This window comes from Balearica regulorum, chromosome 2 (assembly GCF_011004875.1).
Source record: "Balearica regulorum gibbericeps isolate bBalReg1 chromosome 2, bBalReg1.pri, whole genome shotgun sequence".
In the NCBI taxonomy this organism is placed as follows: Eukaryota; Metazoa; Chordata; class Aves; order Gruiformes; family Gruidae; genus Balearica; species Balearica regulorum.
In genome coordinates, this window is record NC_046185.1 from 167,355,944 (window position 1) to 167,376,839 (window position 20,896).

At 61.6% G+C, this 20,896-nt stretch overlaps 1 protein-coding gene and 1 long non-coding RNA gene across 3 annotated transcripts; one reads left to right on the forward strand and one right to left on the reverse strand.

Annotated features, from left to right (window-relative positions):
* Window positions 1–32: 32 nt before the first annotated feature.
* Window positions 33–11,052, forward strand: LOC142600648 (uncharacterized). Its single transcript, XR_012834248.1, has 4 exons — window positions 33–928; window positions 7,678–7,866; window positions 8,001–9,341; window positions 10,048–11,052. It is a non-coding gene; the product is annotated as an uncharacterized LOC142600648 (long non-coding RNA).
* Window positions 11,053–11,716: 664 nt separating this feature from the next.
* On the reverse strand, window positions 11,717–19,382 carry CSPG5 (chondroitin sulfate proteoglycan 5). 2 transcript variants are annotated; one of them, XR_012834249.1, is made up of 6 exons: window positions 19,203–19,382; window positions 16,163–17,462; window positions 15,201–15,389; window positions 14,284–14,356; window positions 13,492–13,752; window positions 13,083–13,446 (listed from the first exon to the last, which is right to left on the reverse strand). XR_012834249.1 is itself a non-coding variant. In XM_075746925.1 (5 exons), the coding sequence occupies exons 1-5, from the start codon at window positions 19,270–19,272 to the stop codon at window positions 12,111–12,113; spliced, it is 1,797 nt and encodes a 598-aa protein (XP_075603040.1). In that variant the 5' UTR covers window positions 19,273–19,382; the 3' UTR covers window positions 11,717–12,110. The 2 variants fall into 2 exon arrangements, 1 of the variants encoding a protein (XP_075603040.1); XM_075746925.1 differs by lacking the exons at window positions 13,083–13,446; window positions 13,492–13,752 and adding an exon at window positions 11,717–12,275.
* Between the last annotated feature and the right edge of the window lie 1,514 nt (window positions 19,383–20,896).

Below are 20,896 nucleotides of genomic sequence, written 5' to 3' on the forward strand. Positions count from 1 at the left end.
CTGGGGGGGTTCGGCCCCGCCCGCCCCTCCCCGCTCCCCTCAGGGCTCGGCGCTGCCCCGGGCTGCCGCAGCCGGTGTCCCGGGACGGGTCGGGGCCGTCCCCACCGTCTCCCCCGGGCAGCCTATGCCGCTGCGGCAGGGCCCCGAGCCCCGGGCTCCCCCGGCGGCCGCGCCTTCCCCCTCAGGCAGCCCCGGGGGGTGAGCAGTGCCGCCCGTCCCCCTCCCCCTGGTGCCCAGCAGGCCCCCGGGGCCTTCCCCCAGCCCCTCCCGTGCTTTGGGTTCCCCCCCCCGCTGCAGCAGTCGGCCTTTCCCGTGGTTGAGCTCTCCGTGAGGATCCTGCCAGCCCAGGCCCCCCCCGGGCGGCAGCGGGACCCTCCATCCCGATCGTTAATGAAGATGCAAAACGGGGCTGGACCCCAGGACCGACCCCCAGTGACCGGCCTCCAGCTCGATCTGTGGCACCGGTCACCTCCCCACACCGCTTTGCCAACGGCGGGTCCCTGGGTTTATATGGCAGTTACGACGTGCCACGGGACAGCGGGACATTTGGGAGGGGTCTGTTGTTCCCTTAGTATTTCCTATTACGTTATTAGCACATTTGAGTGCTGCTGAGCGTTAATTTGACACTCTCAAAGAACGAGCTGCAGCAGTTCCCAGCTAGCAGCTGAGTGGTAACAGCAAATTTACAGCCTGTAAGCACGAAAATCTACATTATTTAGTGTTATTTTTGCCCGTGTGCCCGAATTTGCATATTTTTTTTGGCACTGAATTCACCTTTCCATTTCCACCAACCCATCTAAGCTTTTGTAACCCTTGATTTTCATAATGTGGACGAGGATTGCCTGACTGAGAGGAGACGTGCTGGAGCCCTGGATGTGCCGAGGGGCCTGGAGAGAGGATGCACCAGCCTTGCACTGTCTCATCCGCTGTGAGCATTAGGGGGCATCAAACGATGCTAATAAATGGCAAGCACTGAGCAGGAGAGAGGAGACGGGCGCATAGTTTAGCATAGGGCTCCTCAGAACCACAAATTCTCATTACTGACAGTTTATGTGGGTTCAGGAGGGTGAATCAATAGGAGAGGGGGACAAGTCCATGGAAGAGAGATCTCCCGAGGGCCACCAGCGGCTCGAGAAGTCCCTGAGCTGTGAATTGCTGGGACCTGGGTGAAGAACTGTGGGAACACAAGGAGTGCTTGGCCTAGGTCTTCCTTTGCCTTCCGGTTTGGATGACTGTTGTAGAAAAGACAGTGGGCTGTACGAATATTTGGTTGAGCCATTGCAGCTGGTTTTGTCTCTCTATTTCCTATGTTCGGATGTGTATTGTCTGTAAAATTTCTCATCCCATTCTCCATCCCTTCTTCAGAGTGTTGAGGAATGTGCTGGATGAGCCAGGTCTCAGCCCAGACCCTGAGATACCCAGTCTGTAATCTCTCTTCGTTGCAGAAACCCGATCATTTGGGTCAGCCCTTTGCTTCCTGTCTTTTAACCAGTTATTTAGCTATGAAAGGACTTCCTCTCTTACCCTTTGATGGCTTCATTTCTGTAAAAGCTTTAGCTGAAAGCTTCTTTAAAAGTCCAAATCACTTTGCTTTTGTTTTCCTACCCTTTCACAGAGCTGGGAACCTGGGTCTGGTCTCAGGGAGTCCAGTAACCAGCTAAGTCCCTGCTCTGTGTTGGTGCAGCCAGAGCCTTAATTCCTTCGCCACCCTTTGAAATAGTCTGGCTCTGGCTCCCAGCCTCCTAGTTCACATGGTTTGTCTGCAAAGCCCCATTCTGCGGCACAGACGACAGCAAAAGGAGTTCACAGACGGAGAAGAACCTGGAGATGTTCCTACCTGGGAGCTCTCTATGGGGCTGCATTGGTATTCCAGCGAAAATGCCGTTTTCAGACCACCTTTTGTCTGCGCTGTCGCATTTCTCTCTCTGTAGCAATTTCCTTCCAGCTCCTTCAGGAGCCGCAGAGCCCTAAATGCCTTGTAAATGAAATGTAAAATCCTCTCTTTTGCTCTTTGCAGTGGGAAAGGGACCAAAACCGCATGCAAAGTACAGCTGCATCTCTCAAAACACCTCTTGTCCTTCTTAATATATTCCTTCTCACATTTCGTGACTTGTTACCACGCGAAGGCAGCGAGAATTTTGCTGTTAAAACTGTTGCCCCTTCCCTCCCATCTGCTTCATGCTTATTTGCAGGATTTACAATGCAGCAAACCTCCTAAGTGTTGATAGTGGAGCCATATGGCATCCATAGGTAACAATGCTGCTTACAATTAAGCTCCTCCTCTTTGTCAGACCAGTGGGTAAAAAGTAATTCATGACCAAGAGTAGAAAAAAAAACCAAAAAAACAGCTGAACAAATCAAACCAATTAATCTTGCGGTGTTTGAAGTAACTCCCAAGAGCATGGCAGGGAAGGTTAACTAAAACCACTGGCTTGCTTGATGTGAAAGGGATGGAAAGGGATGGAAAAAGATTTTTTGGGAGAAGACACTTTGATTTACCTCCTTTGATTATCTGTTTCTGGCACCCGAGATGCCTGTGTTACTTATTGCTGAGCTACCCGGGATATTCCCGTCCCTTTGGATTTTAACGCACAAATCAAATTACACCACAGCGAAAGGAGCGTACCAAAGTGGGAGGGTTTTCTTGTCTTCAAATAACTCCGTTGTTGCTGATATAATGCTAAATGCTTTAGTACTGCTTTCAATCATGACGGATCATTAGTGCTTAGAGGCCAGAGGAGGTTAATAGGAGAGCAGATGTTGAGCTGAGTCAATGGCAGGGTAAGAAAAGAAATGGGCAAGTTGTCCCTTTAACTCAGCTTGTGTTCGGGGAATAAATTCAGCCCGCTCAATGCTCGGGCCCTGACATGGCAAAAAGCAGCTGGAAAGAATAATGGATGAGCTGAACCAGGTGCTGAATTTCTCTGAAGAAATGCAAGAGTTAGACTTTGAAAAGAATTTCTAAGCCAGCGGGTCCCTCCCCGTGACAGCCAGTGGGAAGAGGGAGCGCGGAGCTCGGCACGAGAGGCAGGGCTGTTCTCCGGAGGTGGCTGCTGCCTGCTTCTGCCATTCCCGCTGTTACTCAAACGTGTCACCCTGCCGTAACCTCGGTCCTCACCCCTCTGCCATTAACAGTGCCCTTTTCTATAGGAAAACTCGGGGAAAACTGGTTTCTTTTGGTCGCGCTAGCAATGCGGACATCTGACTTCTTTTTTTTTTTTTTCCATTGCCTATGCTTTGTAAATGAGCAGCAAACACCAGAGCGGGTTATGGTTAGCTCCTGATTTCAAACATCACTGCCTGTGGTTGTGTTTAGACGCACTCTTCCCACTTTTGGCAGCGAGCAGATTCCCCTGCGCCCGCTAGAAGCAGAGGTTAGGTGTTACGCTGGCCGGCACAGGACCTCACCGTCTTCCTCGGGGACTGAAACGCAGAGGATAAAATGGCCAAGTAGCACCTGGGCAGTGAGGAGTTCCTGTCTCCTTCAGCTTGGCAGTGGCTGGGAAACGCGCTGCTGATGAAACAGAGTCCTGCAGGTATTTACAAAGCCTCTACTCTGTCATTCCCCAAGGCCACAGATCTACCGTGCTGCAAGGAGAAAGCGCCAGGGAGGAGACGGGGAAAATAAATATGAATTTTGATGCCTGAGCACGGAGAGCAGACAGCCACCTTTAAAAGACACCTAAAAGGAAAAAGGCAGAATACCATCAGTGCGTACGTCTCCCTCTTTTACCTTCTCCTTGCACTGGTTGCACGAAGGCAAGAAGCCAGTTAAACACTGTAGGGTGGGGTTAGTCTCACGTCTGGGTATTTGTTGTCCTGGAAGATTTTGTGGGGAACTGATACGACTGGTACAGAAGAGATACAGGGCAAATAGAGAAAATAAATTGAAAGGGCAATGATTTTTATTCTGTCCCTTTTCAAATCTTACTTTTTGCCTATTTGTATACATATACCTCTGTGTATGTAGCAACTATTAAAAACGTAGGAGGAAATAAGATTAAGAATTACCATTCTGTCAGCCCCCAGTGAAGAAGAAGCTGAAGCTCATAAACCTGTTCTGCAGATGCAACGACCTGGCAGAGGGACGGAAGAGCAGGCCTGACATTTCTGATGAGAAAAAAGCAGAAGCATCGCAGGATCACTGAGCATAAGGCTGCAGGGACCTGGAGAGATCGTGTAGATAGAGCAACACCTGCCGCCAGGCAAAATCAGCTCACCTTAAACCTTTCTTGACAGATGTTTGTCCAACCTGTTCTTAGAAACCCTCAGCGACGAAGACTCGGCACCGTCTCTTGGCATTTCTTTCTGGTGCCTCATTATCCCCACTTTAGACACTTGCTGCTAATGTCAAACCTAAGTATCCTTTGCTACATTTAACCGTGCTTTGTTTGATGATTGCCGGTGGCTGTGAAGAATAATTTACTGCATTCATAAAGCGAGGAAAAAAAAAAAAAAGAAAAGAGTTTTGATTCAATTTTCAGGTCACCTTGAAAATTCACTTTACCATTTTGAAGCAAAATGCCTGCTGGCTCTCCACGAGGGGTCTCCGGGCCTTTTCCAGCAGAGACTGAAAAATCCCTGGGAAGCATGCTGAAACCAGTGGGGATGTGGCAGCAAAGCCGTCTCAGCAGGGAACCGCCGAGGTCCTGAGGATGGCTGCGAGCAAAATGGGATCAAAGCAGGCAGAGAAATTGCTGTCCTCCTCCTCGCCCAGATGCAGGTGTTTGGCTCTCGAAAGACACCGCGCTCTGCCAGATCCTCTGCCCTTCCCATGCGCCATCATCCTCTCATCCTTCATACTTCTGGTCCTCTTCTGACTCTGTTCGTCATTTCCCCTCATCCTGCTTCTCTTCATGCCTCTCTGATCACCCCTTCTGCTGCACTTCCTTCTCGTCCTCCCAGCTCTTGCTCACAGAGCTCCTTTTTTTCCTGCCCTCTCCTATTTCTGCTGATCTCACATACAACGCACCCTCAGCAGCCTGAGGACCATACAGACAACTTCAGAGATCCACTTCACATAGTGAAGAATAGAATCAGAGAGTCCTGGAATCGTTTGGGTGGGCAGGGACCTCCCAGCCCACCCAGTGCCACCCCTGCCATGGGCAGGGACACCCTCCACTAGCCCAGCTTGCCCAAAGCCCCATCCAACCTGGCCTTGAACACTGCCAGGGAGCCAGGGGCAGCCCCAGCTTCTCGGGGCACCCTCTGCCAGGGCCTCAGCACCCTCCCAGGGAAGGATTGCTGCCTCCCATCCCATCTCCATCTCCCCTCCTGCAGCTTCAGGCCATTCCCCTTGGCCTGTCCCTCCCTGCCCTTGGCACCAGCCCCTCGCCAGCTTTCCTGGAGCCCCTGCAGGGACTGGAAGGGGCTCCAAGGTCTCCCCGCAGCCTTCTCTTCTCCAGGCTGAACCAGCCCAACTCTCTCAGCCTGAGGTCTCCAGAGCAGAGGTGCTCCAGCCCTCGCAGCATCTCCATGACCTGGGTCGCCACACAGAAGCTAGAGCTCTGAAGCTGCAGAAGAACCTCCTCATCTTCTCCCAAATCCTTCCTGAAATCTCCTCTTTTCCAATGTCTGCACAAAAAAATGGCAAGTTTGGCTCGTCGTGTGCCAAACCCCACTGTCTGCCATGCCAGCCAGTATTGTCTCACTGTTTCTTTGTACTCGTCTACCCAACAGATTGTCTCCATCTGCTGTCTCTTGCCTTGCAGTTAAATTGTGAGCTCTCTGAAGCAAGAACCGTGTTTTCATGCTGCGTTTTTGTAACACCTAGCAAAAGGAGATCTTCATTCAAGACCAAGACTCCTAGATGCTTCTGCAGAATGACTTCTAATAAATGCAAATTGGATTCCTAGATCTGAGCAGTATTCCGGAATCAAGAAATATCAGGGAGTAGAAGAGCAAAAATTCAGGTGTAAAATGTCTACGAGAGAGAGAAGCCAGACCAGCTTACCCTCCAGCCCCACCTCTGTTTGTGTGAAGAAGCGGTGTGCTGGAAATCACAGAATCGTAGAAAACGGAGCTGCGAAGGACCCAGGGGATCGGCAATCCCACAGCCTCGCGCTGTGGGACAGTCAGCTGTGCTGGTCGCACAGAGACGCATCTGACCTTCTCTCGATGACCTCTACAAGGAGAGCTGCCCACCCTCCCCGGCAGCCTGTCCTTGTGGTTCTTTCTTCTTGCAGTTAGGAAATATTTCCTAATGTCTCTCTGAACTGTCTCTTCCGGCAACTAAAGTTCATCATTTGAAGTTCACTTTTTGAGGGGGGGTCTTCTGACATGCCACCACAGACCCTGATTATTCCCAGCCTTTTTGAAGAAGCCTTTTACACCTTTTGAAACTGTTCTCATGTCTCCCTCAGTCTTCAGCTCTCCACGCTGCCCACCCCACCCCTCAGAGCCTGTCTTTTCTGGACCTCTCATCTTTCTTCTTACTTCCCCTGAACATTCTCCCACGAGCTGCATCTTTCCTGAAGTGACATGCCCCAAACTGGACATGGTCTTGTAAAACCTTATCCACCTCTTGTGCTACCTAATAGGTCTGAGGTGGTTTTTAACTGGTTTTCTAAGTACCGTAGGATGAAGTTCAGGAAAATACCTCGCCAATCTGTGTGCGCTATTTAGTATTCTTATTTATTGCAGTTAACACTGTCTTGTTGGAGAGCACAAGATCTTATTTATTGTGCTAGGCATCTGCTTGCAGTTGACGTTTTTAAAGGCTGTTTTTTTAAAAACCCCAACAGTGAACCCCTTGAATTCTCAGCCTCCTTTGTCAGCAGCCTTCCTTCTTCACTGGGTCTGGACCAACGCTCCCTTGCTCGTTCTTCTCCTGCTGATGTAGTCTTTTCTTCTTCCTCTTAATGATGCTCACTATTTCCATTTCAATTTGTGCCTTGGCCTTTTTGATGTTTCCCCACATGCTTATGCTACTTTTATAACTGGCCTTAGTAATTTGACCTAGTTCCCACTTTCTGTAAACTTTTTTTCTTGAGCCTGAGGTCAGTGAAGAGCTTGCGACGTAGCCAGGCTGGTTCCTACTACATTTCCTATTGGGATGGCTTGTATGTGTGGCGGTTGCATCGCTCCTTTGAAGAACTGCCAGTTTCCTTAACTCCTTTCACCTTTAAACGTGCCTTCCATGAGATCTTACTTACCAGCTCTCAAAGTGTCTCAGGGTCTTTTTCTTTTCCCTTTTCTTCCACTTTCCCTCACGAGGGTTGTGAGCTTGGTCACTCCATGCTCAGTCTCAGCCAACTTACCTCCTGCCTTTACGTTTCAAATCAGTCTCCGGTGGCTGATCGCCATCGCTGCCTGCAAGCGTGCCAGCCTGCCTGCGCCCTCCTCTTCCTCTCCCAGCAGAACCAGTTAACCCAGCTGGTGTGCTGGCCAGCGTGGCATAGAGCAGTGGCAAACAGGCTGCTGTGGTTGAAGCCGTCCCCGAAGCTTTGGTAGCACCAGCAAACGAACGCATGCCCAGCTGTTCTTTCCCACACTGAGCATTTTACAGTTTACGAAGCTAAGAGGATTTTGCTTTTCTCCTCTCTTTAAATCCAACGCAGAGGCAGTTTAATACTGAGTTTGCTCCCTGTTAGAGTGAGACTGAGAATAATGGAGTAATTGGTATTTCCCAGCACTAAACACTGAGATCCTGATCCTTTCTTGCTCTGCAAATACCAGGTAACGGCTCCTGCAAGCCCGGAGACAGCCCAGCAGCGGTGGGAAGACCCGGATGTCATCAGAGCTGCTCTCACAACCGCCCCACGCTGACCTCCAGGACACGTCTCCCCCCAAAAGTGCCTTTGGGTCACCAGGAAGCATCCTGAGCTCCCCTGGGCAGCAGTCCTGGGCATCCCAGGGATGGTCCAGGTGGGTCAGGAGGGTTTGGGAATGGTCCTGCAAGCCTGACCCTCCTTTCCCCAGGTCTTGGGGGGGGTGGAGGTGGGACAGCAAGGGCGGGATTCATCTGATTCAACACATTGACCTGCATTGATCACACATAGATGTGTACGACCACAGCGCGTCTGGGCTACAGCTGTAGTCCAAGGGAGCCAGACCCTACCGTGGTGGAGGCCGTGGGTCAGAAAAACACTGACCAAGGGGAAAGGAGATGGCCAGGATCATCTTGCAAATGTTCCTCAAAGGCAAGGGGAGCTGCTGGGGCTGCGGGGCCAGCTCTGAGGCAAGGAAACGGCCTCAGGGGTGTTTAAAAGGGCACATGGAGGGGAGACATGGCGTTGCCACGCTGGCACAGTCTGGCGAGGCAACAGGACATGGGATCATGGTGAGGTGGGAGCATCCAGGGCTGCACACAGGACGAAGTAGGTGCCTCTGCCAGCCGATGGCCACGGCTCTCCTCAGCGTATCTAAACCCAAGCCAGCAAAGAGACGGTGCTGGAGAGGCACAGGATCCCACCCCACCAGCTCCAGGTATCAAATCAATCCCCAACCTCTCTCCCAGGGAAAGCTCCCAGCAGCTCGGGGAAGGGTGGCCAAACCCCGGCTCCCAAAGCAGCAGTGTCCCACACCGAGGGCGCTGAGCGTGGCTCGGGGTGCGCACAACCATGGAGCCGCTGCTCTGACCCCTTCTCCCCTCCTTCGCTCTCCCGGCCGGGGCTCGGCTGGTGAATCAGGACTCCGGCTATTTTGTTTCAGGCAGCCGGAGCTCGTCAAAAGGAAGAAAGGCTCCTTGTCTCGGGGTCGTGGCTCTAATCCTGTTATGTGTCTGCGAGAGAAAAGAGGACGACGGAGCGAGGAGGACAGACCCGGTGCCGATGCCAATTCCCTTCCCTTCGCACCCCGTGTCCCGTGCCAGCCCTTGCCCGGCCACAAAAGGCCGTCTCCCCTCCCTGCAAACTAACCAAGCATTTAAATTTAATAGCTGTCTGCAACCTCGCTGTTTCAAAGTGATTAGGCGTTTGATTAAAGCCCATGTGTTGCTTTGCTGGCTGGGAGGCAAATTCCTCCACAGGGCCCGTGAAATCGGCTCTGGTGACCGGCATGGCACACGGCGGATGCTCTTCGCCGTCATCCCCCCTGCTCTCCCCGTGTCAGACGAGGCGCTGACGGGGAGCCCAGCCCCTCGAATAACCCCGGCTGTCCTCTCCATCCCCATGCACCCGTGCGTGCAAACAGCACTCCTCCCTCCTTCGGTGCTCCAGCAAAGCCAGAGCAGGAGGAGAGCCTGCGGGCTGGGGACGTGCCCTTGCCCGGGGGGGAAACCGAGGCACGGCGAGGGATGCTGACCCCAGAGCGAGATGGAGCTCCAGGGCTCGCGGCTGGCTGGAGCAAGATGGAGAACGGAGGTTGTGGCTTCGTGTGGGAAACGGGAGTGCGTTGGGTAGGTGAGTGGGGTCCAAAGCAAGGAGGGGAATTATGGGGGTCACACTGATACCCCAGAGCGGAGGGACAGGGACACAAATACCCCCCCCCCAACATGTGTGTTGTGAACAGGAGCATCCCTTGATCTGCTTAGAGCCTCGTGACCCGCTAAGTGCCCACCCTGTGGGTGAGCAGCTGCACCCGGCGCTGAGGATGACACCCGTCCCCTCGACTCCTCCTCGGGTCCATCCCTCGCTGCTCTTAAACGAGGGGGTAACACAGGAGTTACCACCCCGGCTTTGGAGCGAGGCTGGTCCCCCGCTGCCCCACCACGCCTTGGCCGCGTCCTGGGCTCCTCTGAAACGATGAAAAATGGGTGGCGAAGGACAAGCAACCCCAGTTGTCACTTCACCCACCCGGGAGACTCCCAAGGTGGGCACCTCGCTGTCGAGCCAGGGTGGATCCATGCTGGGACGGATGGGCTGAGCCGTGCCGGCAGCGCGACGGAGGGGCTGTGCCGTGCCAGCCTCACCTCCGAGCAGAAGAAGGAGCACGGCAGGGACGGCTGCTTCCCCGAATCACCTGAAGGGTGAAGGCTGCCCCGTGCCCAGGCAGGAGACCTGCCTGCTGCTGCCCAGCACAACAGCGTTGAGGTTTCTCTGGCTGGTCGAGACCAGCATTATGCCGGCTGCTCCGTCCCTGCAAAGGAGATTTTTCTTCTCTCCCCAGGCAGCGTCCGGCTGGACCCGCAGGCAGCGTCAGGAAGGATCCCAGCAAGGAGCGGATAGTTTCCAGAGCCCACCATGCAGCCGCACGCTCACCGGTTGGACTCACTCCTTGGCTGCCCCATCCCACCCCGCGTCTCCCTACATCCGGCCCCGCCGACTCCCTCCGAGGGCAGCTGGAGACACGGGGTGGCCTCCCCCATCCCCGCAGTGCCCCTTCCCTCCTTTTCCCCACAGCCGTTTCTCACCCACAACCCCACGTCATTCCTGATCCCCTCCAACATCTCCTCCTTCCTCACGCGTGTCCGTAACCGTTCCTTCTTCCCTCGCTCCTCGTACGCAAGCACGGGTCTTTCTCCCTCCTGTCACAGCAACCCTCATCCCTCTTTGGCTCCCTTTCCCTCCCGCGCCATCCCACGGGAAGCTCGCACCCAGCATGTGCCGGGCACAGCCTGCCTTTCCACGAGGCTTTCTCGGGCATCAGCATCTCCTCTCCGCTCGCTCTCCCCACCAGGCTTGGCCTCAGCCATCTTTTATTGCTGCTGCCCTGGGGCTTTATCCTCGGTTGTACCTGTCGTACAGCTCCGTGCTGGAAGGGGAACAGCAAAACCGAAGCCCTAACGGTGCTGACCAGTCGCTCGTTCCCTTTGCACAACCCCCAGGATCGTCTGCCGGCTCCCACCGCCACCCCTTATTTTTAATCATCTCCCCAAGTGAGCTAAGAATTAACTATTTAGCAGCTCGTGGAAAGCATCAGGAATGTCTAAAACACGCTGAGCTGCAGCTTTAGCTGCTACCTGCCCTGGGGAGATCGCCGGCTGCATCCCTAACGCGCGGCACACTTAATATTGCATGTTGATTAATTGCTTCGTTTCCTCTCTCCTGAGGAGCCGTGAGTTTTGGCTCGTGGGTGAATCCGTCTCCAGAAGAAATCGCTTCCTGTGGGAAGCAAGACGGAACCGTGGCCGGAGGGGAGGGCGACGGGAGCACTGGGGTTCCCTGGGCCGACCCCCCCTGCTCCACACTTGGACGCGGGGCAGGGTGATGGCAATCGGGGGCCGGGGGCGGGGGGCAGCTTCTGATTTACACCGGCAGAAGCCGGGCCAGCGTTGCCCAAGCTGCCAGGGGTTTTGCCCCCACGAATCTTGTGCGGTTGGGGCCCTGGGCAGCGGCGTGGTTTTCTCTTCCATCACACGAATGGATGGGAACGAGGAGCTGGGGGGGGGGGGAGGGTTGTGACAGCCAGCTCCTGCGGAGCCCCAATCCCCACTGCCATCCCGGGCAGCTCCGCCGAGAGGAGGCCGTTTGGGCAGGAGGTGGCCGGGAGCACGCTCTCGGTGACGGTCACACCCCCGTGCACCCACGCTTTGCGGGGTGACCCCCAGCACGGGGACGGAGCAGCCCCTGCGAGCAGGCGGCAGCCCCGGCATCTCCACCAAACATCCCGGTGGGGGTCCCGTCTGCACCTGAGGGTGTCCGGGGTGGCAGCACCCCGCAGGGTCCCCGCTCCGGTGGGACACGTTGGCCTGGCAGAGCTGGGGTGATGCCTGGGGAGGGGGACACCGGGCACCCGCCACCCCCCCATGATGCTCAGATGGGGCTTGGGGCGGGGGGGGAGCAGGGACCTGCTGTGTCCGTGTTGAAAGATCGCAGGCACCGGCAAGAGGCTTAACTTAAAAAAAAAAAAAAGTTTTATTTCAAGATCTTCCTTTTTTTTTTTGTTGTTTTTACTTGTATTTCAAAAAAAGTGGGGCAAAAGTACAAAAAAAGTCAGTTGCGGAACAGCAAAGGTTTAGAAATCACAGCGCTGAACTAACCCAAGCGATAGACACGGAGCACAAACCAAACACCCCCACGACACGACGCGGCCAAAGACCGTTTACAGCCTTTGGCTTTGTATTATTATTAATTAATTATTTTTGTTTGTTCGTTTTCCTCTGTACAAAACACACCAAAGCATGCCACAGAGCGGGGAAAAAGAGATACCGGATGGGGAGGAGAGAGGAGATTTGTAGGGCCGGGGACGGGAGGGCTGGCTCCTGCTCTCGCCTCCTTCTCCTCCCCTGCTCACGTCAGGTTGTTCTGCAGACAGTTGAGCTCGCCGCCCTCCTGCTCCCCTTTGCCGCCGCCGTCGTGCTTGGGCGACGTCGAGTTGTGGATGTTAAATGGCTCCTCGTCCTTCAGGCAGGATTTCAGGGAGTCCTGCAGCTTGTGGGGAGCGCTGGGGTCGTCCTGCCAGGAGAGATGGCGGGGGGGGGGGGGGGGGGTGGTGTCAGGAGACGACCGTGCCGTGGGGGACACTGAGCAATGAGGGGAGGGTGATCCGCAGCGGGGACAGGAGGACGGCACTGACGTCCCCGCCAGCAACCCAGCACGGCGACCCAGGCTCTGCCTCCTTGCAGGCAGCCCCGGCAGCAGGCAGGGCTGCCCACGGGTGAATACAAATGTGTCCCCCCCCACCCCCAGCGCACCGCTCGGCACGGGGGGAGCACGGAGCTCACGGCACGGGGGGGAGCTGGCGGGCGACAGGGTCTGACCCCCCCTGCAGCGACTCGCTGCCGCTCCCCGCCTTGGGGTGCCTCCAGCACCCAAAGCCGCTCGCCAACAGCACCCAAGAGCCACGCTGGCCATGGGAGCCATCCCACCCGCCACCCCTCCAGCCGCCCCCGCCGTCCCCCCCATCACCCCGTTTCTCTTCCCATTTCCAGCCCAGCTCGTCTCTTCGTCCCCGCGACAATTAGCAACTCCCCGAGCGAGCGGCGCTTGGCAGGAGGCCTGAGGGGTTGGATTTATTGTGGTTCGTTAGCGTACAGCCGGCCCGCTGTGCCGCTGGCCGGATCCACCGGCAGCAAAGCCGGGGATGGCTCTTCCCGACGTCCCCCCCACGGCTGCTGGGAGCATCTTCCCCCCCAGGGCTGGGATGCGCCCCAAGTTTGCTCTGCATCCATGGGGAGAGCGGCCTCCCCGGCATCGGGGCCAAGCTCGGGCTGTGCTGGGTAACGCCTGTGCCCGGACGGTCCTGGCATCGCCACCGGCCCTGGCGTGGGGGTCTGCGAGGGCTGGACGGGCCGTGGCAGTGAGGCACCCGCCGGCGTTGTAGTGGTTATGGTGCTCCCGGTGCCACGCGGCGAGCGGCGGATGGATGGAGACACCCCAGGGCCGGTGTCACACAGCCACGCTCATACAGGGACGGGAGACCTCCATCTTCTGGGCACTGACCCCGTGAGCGGCACCCGGACGGTCCCGGGCTGGTGCCATCGGCTCCACAGCACATCCCGTGGGATGGGCACCGCTGCCGGGGCACCAAGCTGCTCCCCCGCAGAGGGGCGGCACCCCATGTCCCCAAAACCCCCCTTCCCAGGGGTGTCAAGCCCACTGTCCCCTCTGGAGCTGGTCCCGGGCACTGCGTGCCGCTGCAGGACCGAGCCCTCCGCATCCCGGAGGGGACGAGGGACGGGTCAGACCCCAGCGAGATGCCGGGGAGCGGCACCAAATTCATCCCAAGGTCGGCCCAAGGTTCATCCTCCGCAGCGGGGAGCGAGCCGGCTCCGGGAGCCTCCTGCCAGGGTGGCCGGGCCGAGCGGCGGCAGACGCTATGGTGGCTAAAGGCGGTCGAAAGATGGGGAAAACCGGCTCTGGGCTAAGGCAAAGGCTAGAGGGACCTACGCTCCTCCTCCGGCTCGCGCTCGGCAAAGCCCTTCGCTTCTCTCTGTTTTGATTTGAAAGATGGGAGGTTGAAGGGCAGCCCTGGGGGGACGCGGGCGGCCGCATCCTGACCACGCCGGCACCATCCCAGAGTGTTTCCTCCTCCGGCATCGCCCGCCGCTGCCGGCTGTGGTCTGCCGGTCCTGCCCCAGCGATGCTACGGCCGGGAACGATGTCTGCCGGAGCCACGTCCCACCGGCTGCCCCCTCCCTGAAAACACCGGCACGACCGCCCCTGCCACCCGCGCAAGGAGCCAAAGCCAGCAGGAGGGGACAGCAGGGTGACACCGAGCCCCTGCCTGGCTCGGGTCCGGTTTGGGATGTCGGGGCAGGATGCGGCACGGCAAGACCCGACAGCGAGGGGACGGAGCGGTGGCCATGGCACCGTGGGGACGGGAGGGTGCGGAGGGACCCGGCGGTGACGCCGTCCCCCCCGGCAGTGCCATGAGGGACGAGGTGTTACCGGACAGAGGGACCAGGGTAGGACAGCACGCGGGGAGGGGGGGACACGACATGGTGCCACGAAGCCGCCTTACGTTTGGGTGGGAGCCCTCGGCGATGGTGGAGAGGGAGAAGTTGTCGTTGTGCAGCTCGGACGGGGTGTGGTATCTGCCGGGGGGGAGAGCAGAGCGCGGCGGTGAGACGGGGGACGCCGCCAAGCACCCCCCGCGCCCCCGGCCGCGTGTTGGGGTGAACCCGGTGCTGGGGGTTAAACGTCCCCAGCGCGGGAGGCCTGGGGGCTACACGTCCCCAGGGATGGAGGTTTGGGGCTAAATACCCCCGATCTGGGGGTTTGGGGCTAAATACCCCCAATTTGGGGGGTTGGGGCTAAATACCCCTGATCTGGGAAGGAGCAGGCAGGCGCAGGCAGGGGAGCGGTGAGGGCAGCCCAGGGCAGGCAGGAGCTCCCAGGGCCTGCGAGGGAGACCCATGGGCTGGCACGGAGCTTCGTTGCTAATTACGCTTGGCACATCCAAACGCTAATTAACAGCTCATTAGGGACCCGGGCTGGGAGGGCTTTCTCCTCCCTGGCTCCAGGGAGGTGGGCAGCAATTGCTGGGGGGGGGGGTGACCCCAACCTTCCCCTGTCACCCCCCAGCCCTGTCCCCGCGTCCCATCTCTGGTGGCCCCTGGGCAGCGTGGCGAGCCCAGCCGGCGGCCCCAGCTCCCAGTGCGGCAGATGAACTGGTGCCAGTCAGGAGCAGCCGTAAAGGATTAATCGGACGGCAGGAGCCACAAGCCACGGCCCCGCAGGACCTCTGCCTCCGGCACCTTTCCCACCCACCCACCGGCACCTCGTCCCCACCGGCACCGGGGAGGGGCGGGGGGGTGTCTCAACGGCCTGGGTGCCACCGCTGGGAGCCGAGACCACCCAAACCGCTGCGGCTATCGAGGTGCCACCCGGGAGCGGGGACGGTTTTGGGGGTGCCAGCCCCGTCCCAATGCCACTCACTTGGTCTTGCGCAGTTTGCTGTTCTCCGTCTTGAGCAGGTAGAGCTTCTTGGCGAAGAAGACGGTGAGCATGAAGAGCAGCAGCACCACGAGGGCGGCCGAGCCCACGGCCACGCACATCACCTGGAAGTCGGTGACGATGGCCTCGCAGCGCGTGCCCTTGTGCCACGTGTAGTCCTGCGTGTTGCACCTGCGAGGGGAGGCGGTTAAGGACCCCCCCCCCGACCCAAAACCGTGTCCCCGTCCCACAGAGCGTCCTCGGGGGACACCGGCATCTGGAACTGGGGACACTACGGGTGTCCGATGGGGGACCGTGACCCCCCCCCAACACTGCGGACAAGTGAGATGGGCGACAGTGGGGGATGCCGGGAGCGGGGTGGGGATCCCCCCGGTGATGGTCCCCCTCCCCCAGCCTCGGGGAGCGGGGTGGCCAGGGGATGGGGGGGTGTGACAGCCCCGTCACGCCACACACCCACGTCCCCCCGTGCAGGTGGGCTCAGCGCCAGCCGCATGGCGCGTGCCGAGCCGTACGGCGCAGCCGGCGTCAGCCCTCCCCGGGCACAATCTGCCGGGGCCGATTAGCGCGGCGGCCCCGGAGCCCTCGGCTGCGCAGCCCTGACCTAATTCCTGCCCGGCCGCCGCTCGGGGGGGGCAGGGAAAACCCCTCTGTGCCCCTGTGCGATGGGGGTGCGTGGGCAAAGGGACCCAGACGGGGTGCACAGGGATGGAGAGCCCAGGAGTGGGGTGCAGGCGATGGAGATCCCAGAGATGGGGGGCACAAGGGTAGAGACTCCAGGGATGGGGTGCAGAGGGGATGGAGATTCCAGGGATGGGGTGCAGAGGGGATGGAGAGCCTGGGAATGGGGTGCAGAGGGGATGGAGAGCCCAGGGATGGGGTGCAGGAAATGGAGAGCCCCACACGCCTCCCCATCTCCCCAGAGGACGTGGGTCCCCATTCCTTACCGGCAGAAGGCCCCGTGGCTCTCCACCAGGTAGCACTGGCCGCCGTTGTGGCAGTAGCTGGGGACGAGGTCGCAGACGGAGCGGCAGGAGCTGTTGTGCCGCACGTAACCGCTCCGGCACTCGGTGCCGTTCTCCGGCTGGCCCCGCTCCCCCGGCCGCGGCCGCGGCGTGGGGCTGCCCCCCGTGACGCCGGAGGGCTGCGGCGGGGCCGCGTCGCGGCGGCCGGTAGGTCGGGGGTCCCGTGGCGCTGGCTGGGCGCCGGGCATGGCCGAGGTGGGCGGCCGGTAGCCGTTCTCGTCCTCCAGCCCCCCATCTTCCTCCTCCTCCTCTTCCTCCTCATCCTCCTCCAGCTCATCTTCCTCATCCCCGTCGGCGTAGAAGGAGGTGGTGGGGTAGAAATCGGCTTCATCGAAGGGCGTGAAGTCGTCGTAGAGCTCGTGGAGGGCCCACGGCGTGGCCGCCTCCTCTGGCTCCCGCCGCCGTGCTGAGCCGGCCGCCCCCCGGCCGCCCCCGGGGAAGCCCCCCAGCCCCTCGCCCCCCTCAAACAGGTCGTAGTAGTCGACGTCGATAATCTCCGAGGCCGTCCGGTCGGCAGGCGGCTCGGCCGGGGCAGGGGCGGCGGTGACGGGCTCCTCTGCCTCCAGCCAGGTCAAATCCGTCCGGCCACGAGCCCCCTGCGCTGGGGCCGGGCTGGATGCGACCACCCAGAGCTCCGGGGGATGCCCCGAGTCCCCCGTGACGCCTGGCATGGGGCTGGGGTCACCCGGCACGGGGGTCCACGGCGCGGCCGAGCCCCCAGCTGCCAGCAGCAGGTCGGATTCGGCCGAGTCGGTGGCGAGCCGTGGGCCGGAAGGGCTCGGCGGGGCAGCTGTGAGCCCCCCAAAAACCCCCGGGCTGGGCAGGGAGGCTCGCGTGGCCCGCTCGCCGCTCCCCGGCTCCTCGGGGCTGCCGAGGGCCACCGTCCCCCCGTCACCGGGCCAGGTCACCGCCGCCTGGCCGTCCTCCGCCGAGCCGGCTTTGGGGGGCAGAGCACTGGCATCGCCCTCCCCGGCGCACCCCGCGCACCCCTCCAGCATCGCCGCCGGGTCCGTGGTGGCGGCCGTGGCCCCCCCGGGTGGCTCTAGCTGGGGTCCCACCGGGGGCTCGCCGCCTGCCGCAGCCCCCCCGGGGCTGGTGCCGTTGCTGGGCCCCCCCGGGGGGTCTCTGCTCGCTGGGTCCCATCGCGGGGGGCTGCTCTCCAGGGAGCCCTCCCAGCCTCTCCCCTCGGCCTCGCTGGCGTTTTGGGGGGGCCACTCGGATGCTGGAGGGGGACAAGGAGAGAAAGGCGTGTCAGAGGTGGCCCCCACACCCTGGGCAAGGCCGTGGCGGCCTGGGGGGTCCCGGTGGGTTCCTGTCTGCTCAACCTTGTGCCCACCAGCACCACGACAAACCACTTGGGGGGGGGCCCTGCACCCCGAGTTTTTTACAGCCTCTCCTGGGCACCAAAGGGACAAACCCTGCAGAAGCCCCCAGCTCTGTGGGTCCCCCCACACCCATGACAGCCCAGTCATCACCCCGCAACTCTGTGACCCCCCCCCCGTGACACAGCCCCCCCCAAGTCAAGCTGTCCCCAGCCCAGACACCCCAGCTGCCCTGCACGGGGAACCGGCCGCTCCTGCCCCTGCCGGGGATCCAGCCCCCCCAAAGGGATCGAGCCCCCCCCCAAAGGGATCCAGCCCTCCTCTGGTTCCTGCACCCCATACACACAGCGGGATCCAGCCCCCCAATGGGATCCAGCCCCTTGTAGCAGGATCCAGATGGGATCCAGCCCCCCCAGGGGATCCAGCCCCCCTGCAACTGGATCCAGCCCCCCCCCCCAGGGGATCCAGCCCTCCCCTACTTCCTGCAAGTGCACCCCACACACACGGCGGGATCCAGCCCCCCGCAGTGGATGGAGCCCACCCTGTGAGGGGATCCAGCCCTCCTCCGGTTCCTCTAAGTGCACCCCACACACACGAGGGCTCCAGCGCCCCGCGGCAGATCCGGCCCCCCCCTTGCAATGGGCTCCAGCCCCCCCAATAGCTCCAGCCCCCTCTGCAAGGGGATCCAGCCCCCCTCCGGTTCCTGCCTATGCACCCCCTCCACACGACGGGATCCAGCCCCTCCTGCAAGGGGATCCAGCCCCCCCTCCGGTTCCATACACACGACAGGATCCAGCCCCTGCAAGGGGATCCAGCCCCTTTAGAAGGGGATCCACCCCCCCCCCCCCCGCAATGGAATCCAGCCCCCTCACAAAGGGATCCAGCCCTTTCTGGTCCCTGCAAGTGCACCCCATGATCACAAGCGGATCCAGCCCCTGCAAGGGGATCCAGCCCTCCTCCGAGGGGATCCAGCCCTCCTCCGGCTCCTGCAAATGCCCCCCATACATAAAGGGGATCCAGCCCCCCGCAACAGCAGCAAGACACCCCCCGGCAAGGGGATCCAGCCCCCCGCAAAGGGATCCAGCCCCCCCGCAAAGGGATCCAGCCCTCCTCCGGCTCCTGCAGATGCAGCCCATGCACACAGGGGGATCCAGCCCCCGCCCCCCAAAGGGATCCGGCCCCCCCCAAAGCATCCAGCCCCCGGCAAGGGGATCCGGCCCCCCCCAAAGCATCCAGCCCCCGGCAAGGGGATCCGGCCCCCCCAAAGCATCCAGCCCCCGGCAAGGGGATCCGGCCCCCCCCAAAGCATCCAGCCCCCGGCAAGGGGATCCCGCCCGCCCTGCAAGAGGCTGCAGGTCCCTGCAGTGGGATCCAGCCCCGGCACGGGGACACCCCCCCCCCGCCCCAAGCCCCGGTGCCCGCAGAGGAATGCAGCCCCAGCCCGGGACCGCCGAGCCCCCCGCTCCCCCCGCTCCCCCCCCCATCCCCGGGGCGATCCGCCCCCCCCCCCCCCCCCGCCCTCCTACAGGTGACCGGCCCCCGCCGCGCCCGGTGTGTCCGTGTCCCCCCCCCCCCCCGGTGCAGGATCCGGCCCCATCCCGGAGGCAGCCCCCCCCCCCCTTTCCATCCCCGGTACGTACCGAGGGCGCCGAGCGCCAGCAGCAGCGCCAGGGCCGGGGCGGCGCGGGGCCGGGCAGCCGCGGGGGCCATGGCGGCATGGAGGGACCCACGGCTCCGCCAGCGGGGCCGGCACCGGCAGCGGCTCCGCCCGCCCCCCGCACCCCGCGCCCCGCGCCGCCCGCCGCCGCTCCGCTCCCTGCCGGGGGGACCGGGAGGGCCGGGGCCGGGCTGGGGGCGGGCGGGAACCACCGGCTCCGCCCGCGGGACTGGGGACGCCGCCGGTAGCCGCGGTCGGGGCGATGGGACGCGGCGGCGGGACCTCCCCTCGCGGCAGCCACGGGTGGGCCCGGGGACACCCCCCCCCCCCCCCCAGGCAGCACCGGGGGACCCATCCCGGCACCACCACACCCCCACCCCCCCGAAAATAAACCTGCTCCCGCACGGAGGGGTGTCCCTGCAACCCCCCCCCCCCGCCCCAGGATCCCTCGCTGCCCCCCCCCCAAGTGCTCCTGCGTGGGGGTGTCCCTGCCCCAGCACCCCCCTGCGCTCTGTGTGTGTCCCCCAGCACCGGGATTCCTCACTGACACCCCCAAATCTGCTACTGCATCGGGGGGGTGTCCCCGCACCAGCCCCAGCCCCCCCCGCACCCCCCCCGCTCATGCCCAGCTCTGGGGGCGCAGGGCTGGGGGCACCCCCCGGCAGCGGGGAGCTGCGGGCAGGGCACCGCAATCCCGGGGGGCAGCCCTCAGGCCGGGGACCCCGCAGGGCTGGGGCAGGGGGCCGCGGCCGCTCGGAACCCCCCCCCGGGCAAAGGGTCAGACCCTCCTCGTCCCCCGAACGGGTCACGGTGCCGCTTCCCAGTGCCAAACTGGTCTGGGTGCCACCACAGCCTCCAGCGCCCATGGCCCATCCATGGGTGGGGGTGTCACGAAATGGGCTCCCTCCCGCAGGCTGCGGGTGCGGGCAGGGGGGTGCGGGCAGGGGGGTGCGGGCAGGGGGGTGCTGGGGGCCAGGGCCCGGTGCGAGGCCGGGAGGCCGAGCCGACACAGCGGCCGGATGGAGCCGGGGAAGAGCTGGGAGAGGAGAAGCTGCGCAGACGTGACCGGCCTAGCGATGGGGCCGGGGCGAGCCCAGAGGGGCAGCGGGCAGGCAGCGGGCAGGCAGCGGGCAGGCAGCGGGCAGGCAGCGGGCAGGCAGCGGGCAGGAGGCAGGCAGGCAGCAGGCAGGAGCCCCGCAGTGTGAACGCAGGGGCAAGGCGGAGCGGACAAGCACGCACCGAGGAGCCAGGCGTGCGCATGGCCGTGGGTGCATGCGTGGGTGTGCGTGGGCACAGAGGGGCCCCCGAGACCCCCCCAGGGACCCCCCCCCCCCCAGCCCCGGGCTCTGCCTTTGGGCTGCCTGAAGGCACGACTGGGGGTAACGTGCTCCCTCCTGGCCCCGACAGAGCCGGGGCGGCCCCCAAATCCTGCGGGGCACACCCAGCCCATTGCCACCCTGAACCCCACCTCTGCAGGGGGGTCCTGGCTGTGTTGGGGACAACCGCTTATGTGGGGACACCCCGAGCTGCACCCGGGGGGGCTCAGCCCGGAGCCGTACACGGCGGTGGGGGGGGGAACTGCATCTTTGCCATCCCCTGCCCCGCTCGCCCTGTGGCCACCTCGTCCTCCCGGGGCCGGCACGAGCTCCCGGCTGGCTGAGGGTTCCCAGGGTCACC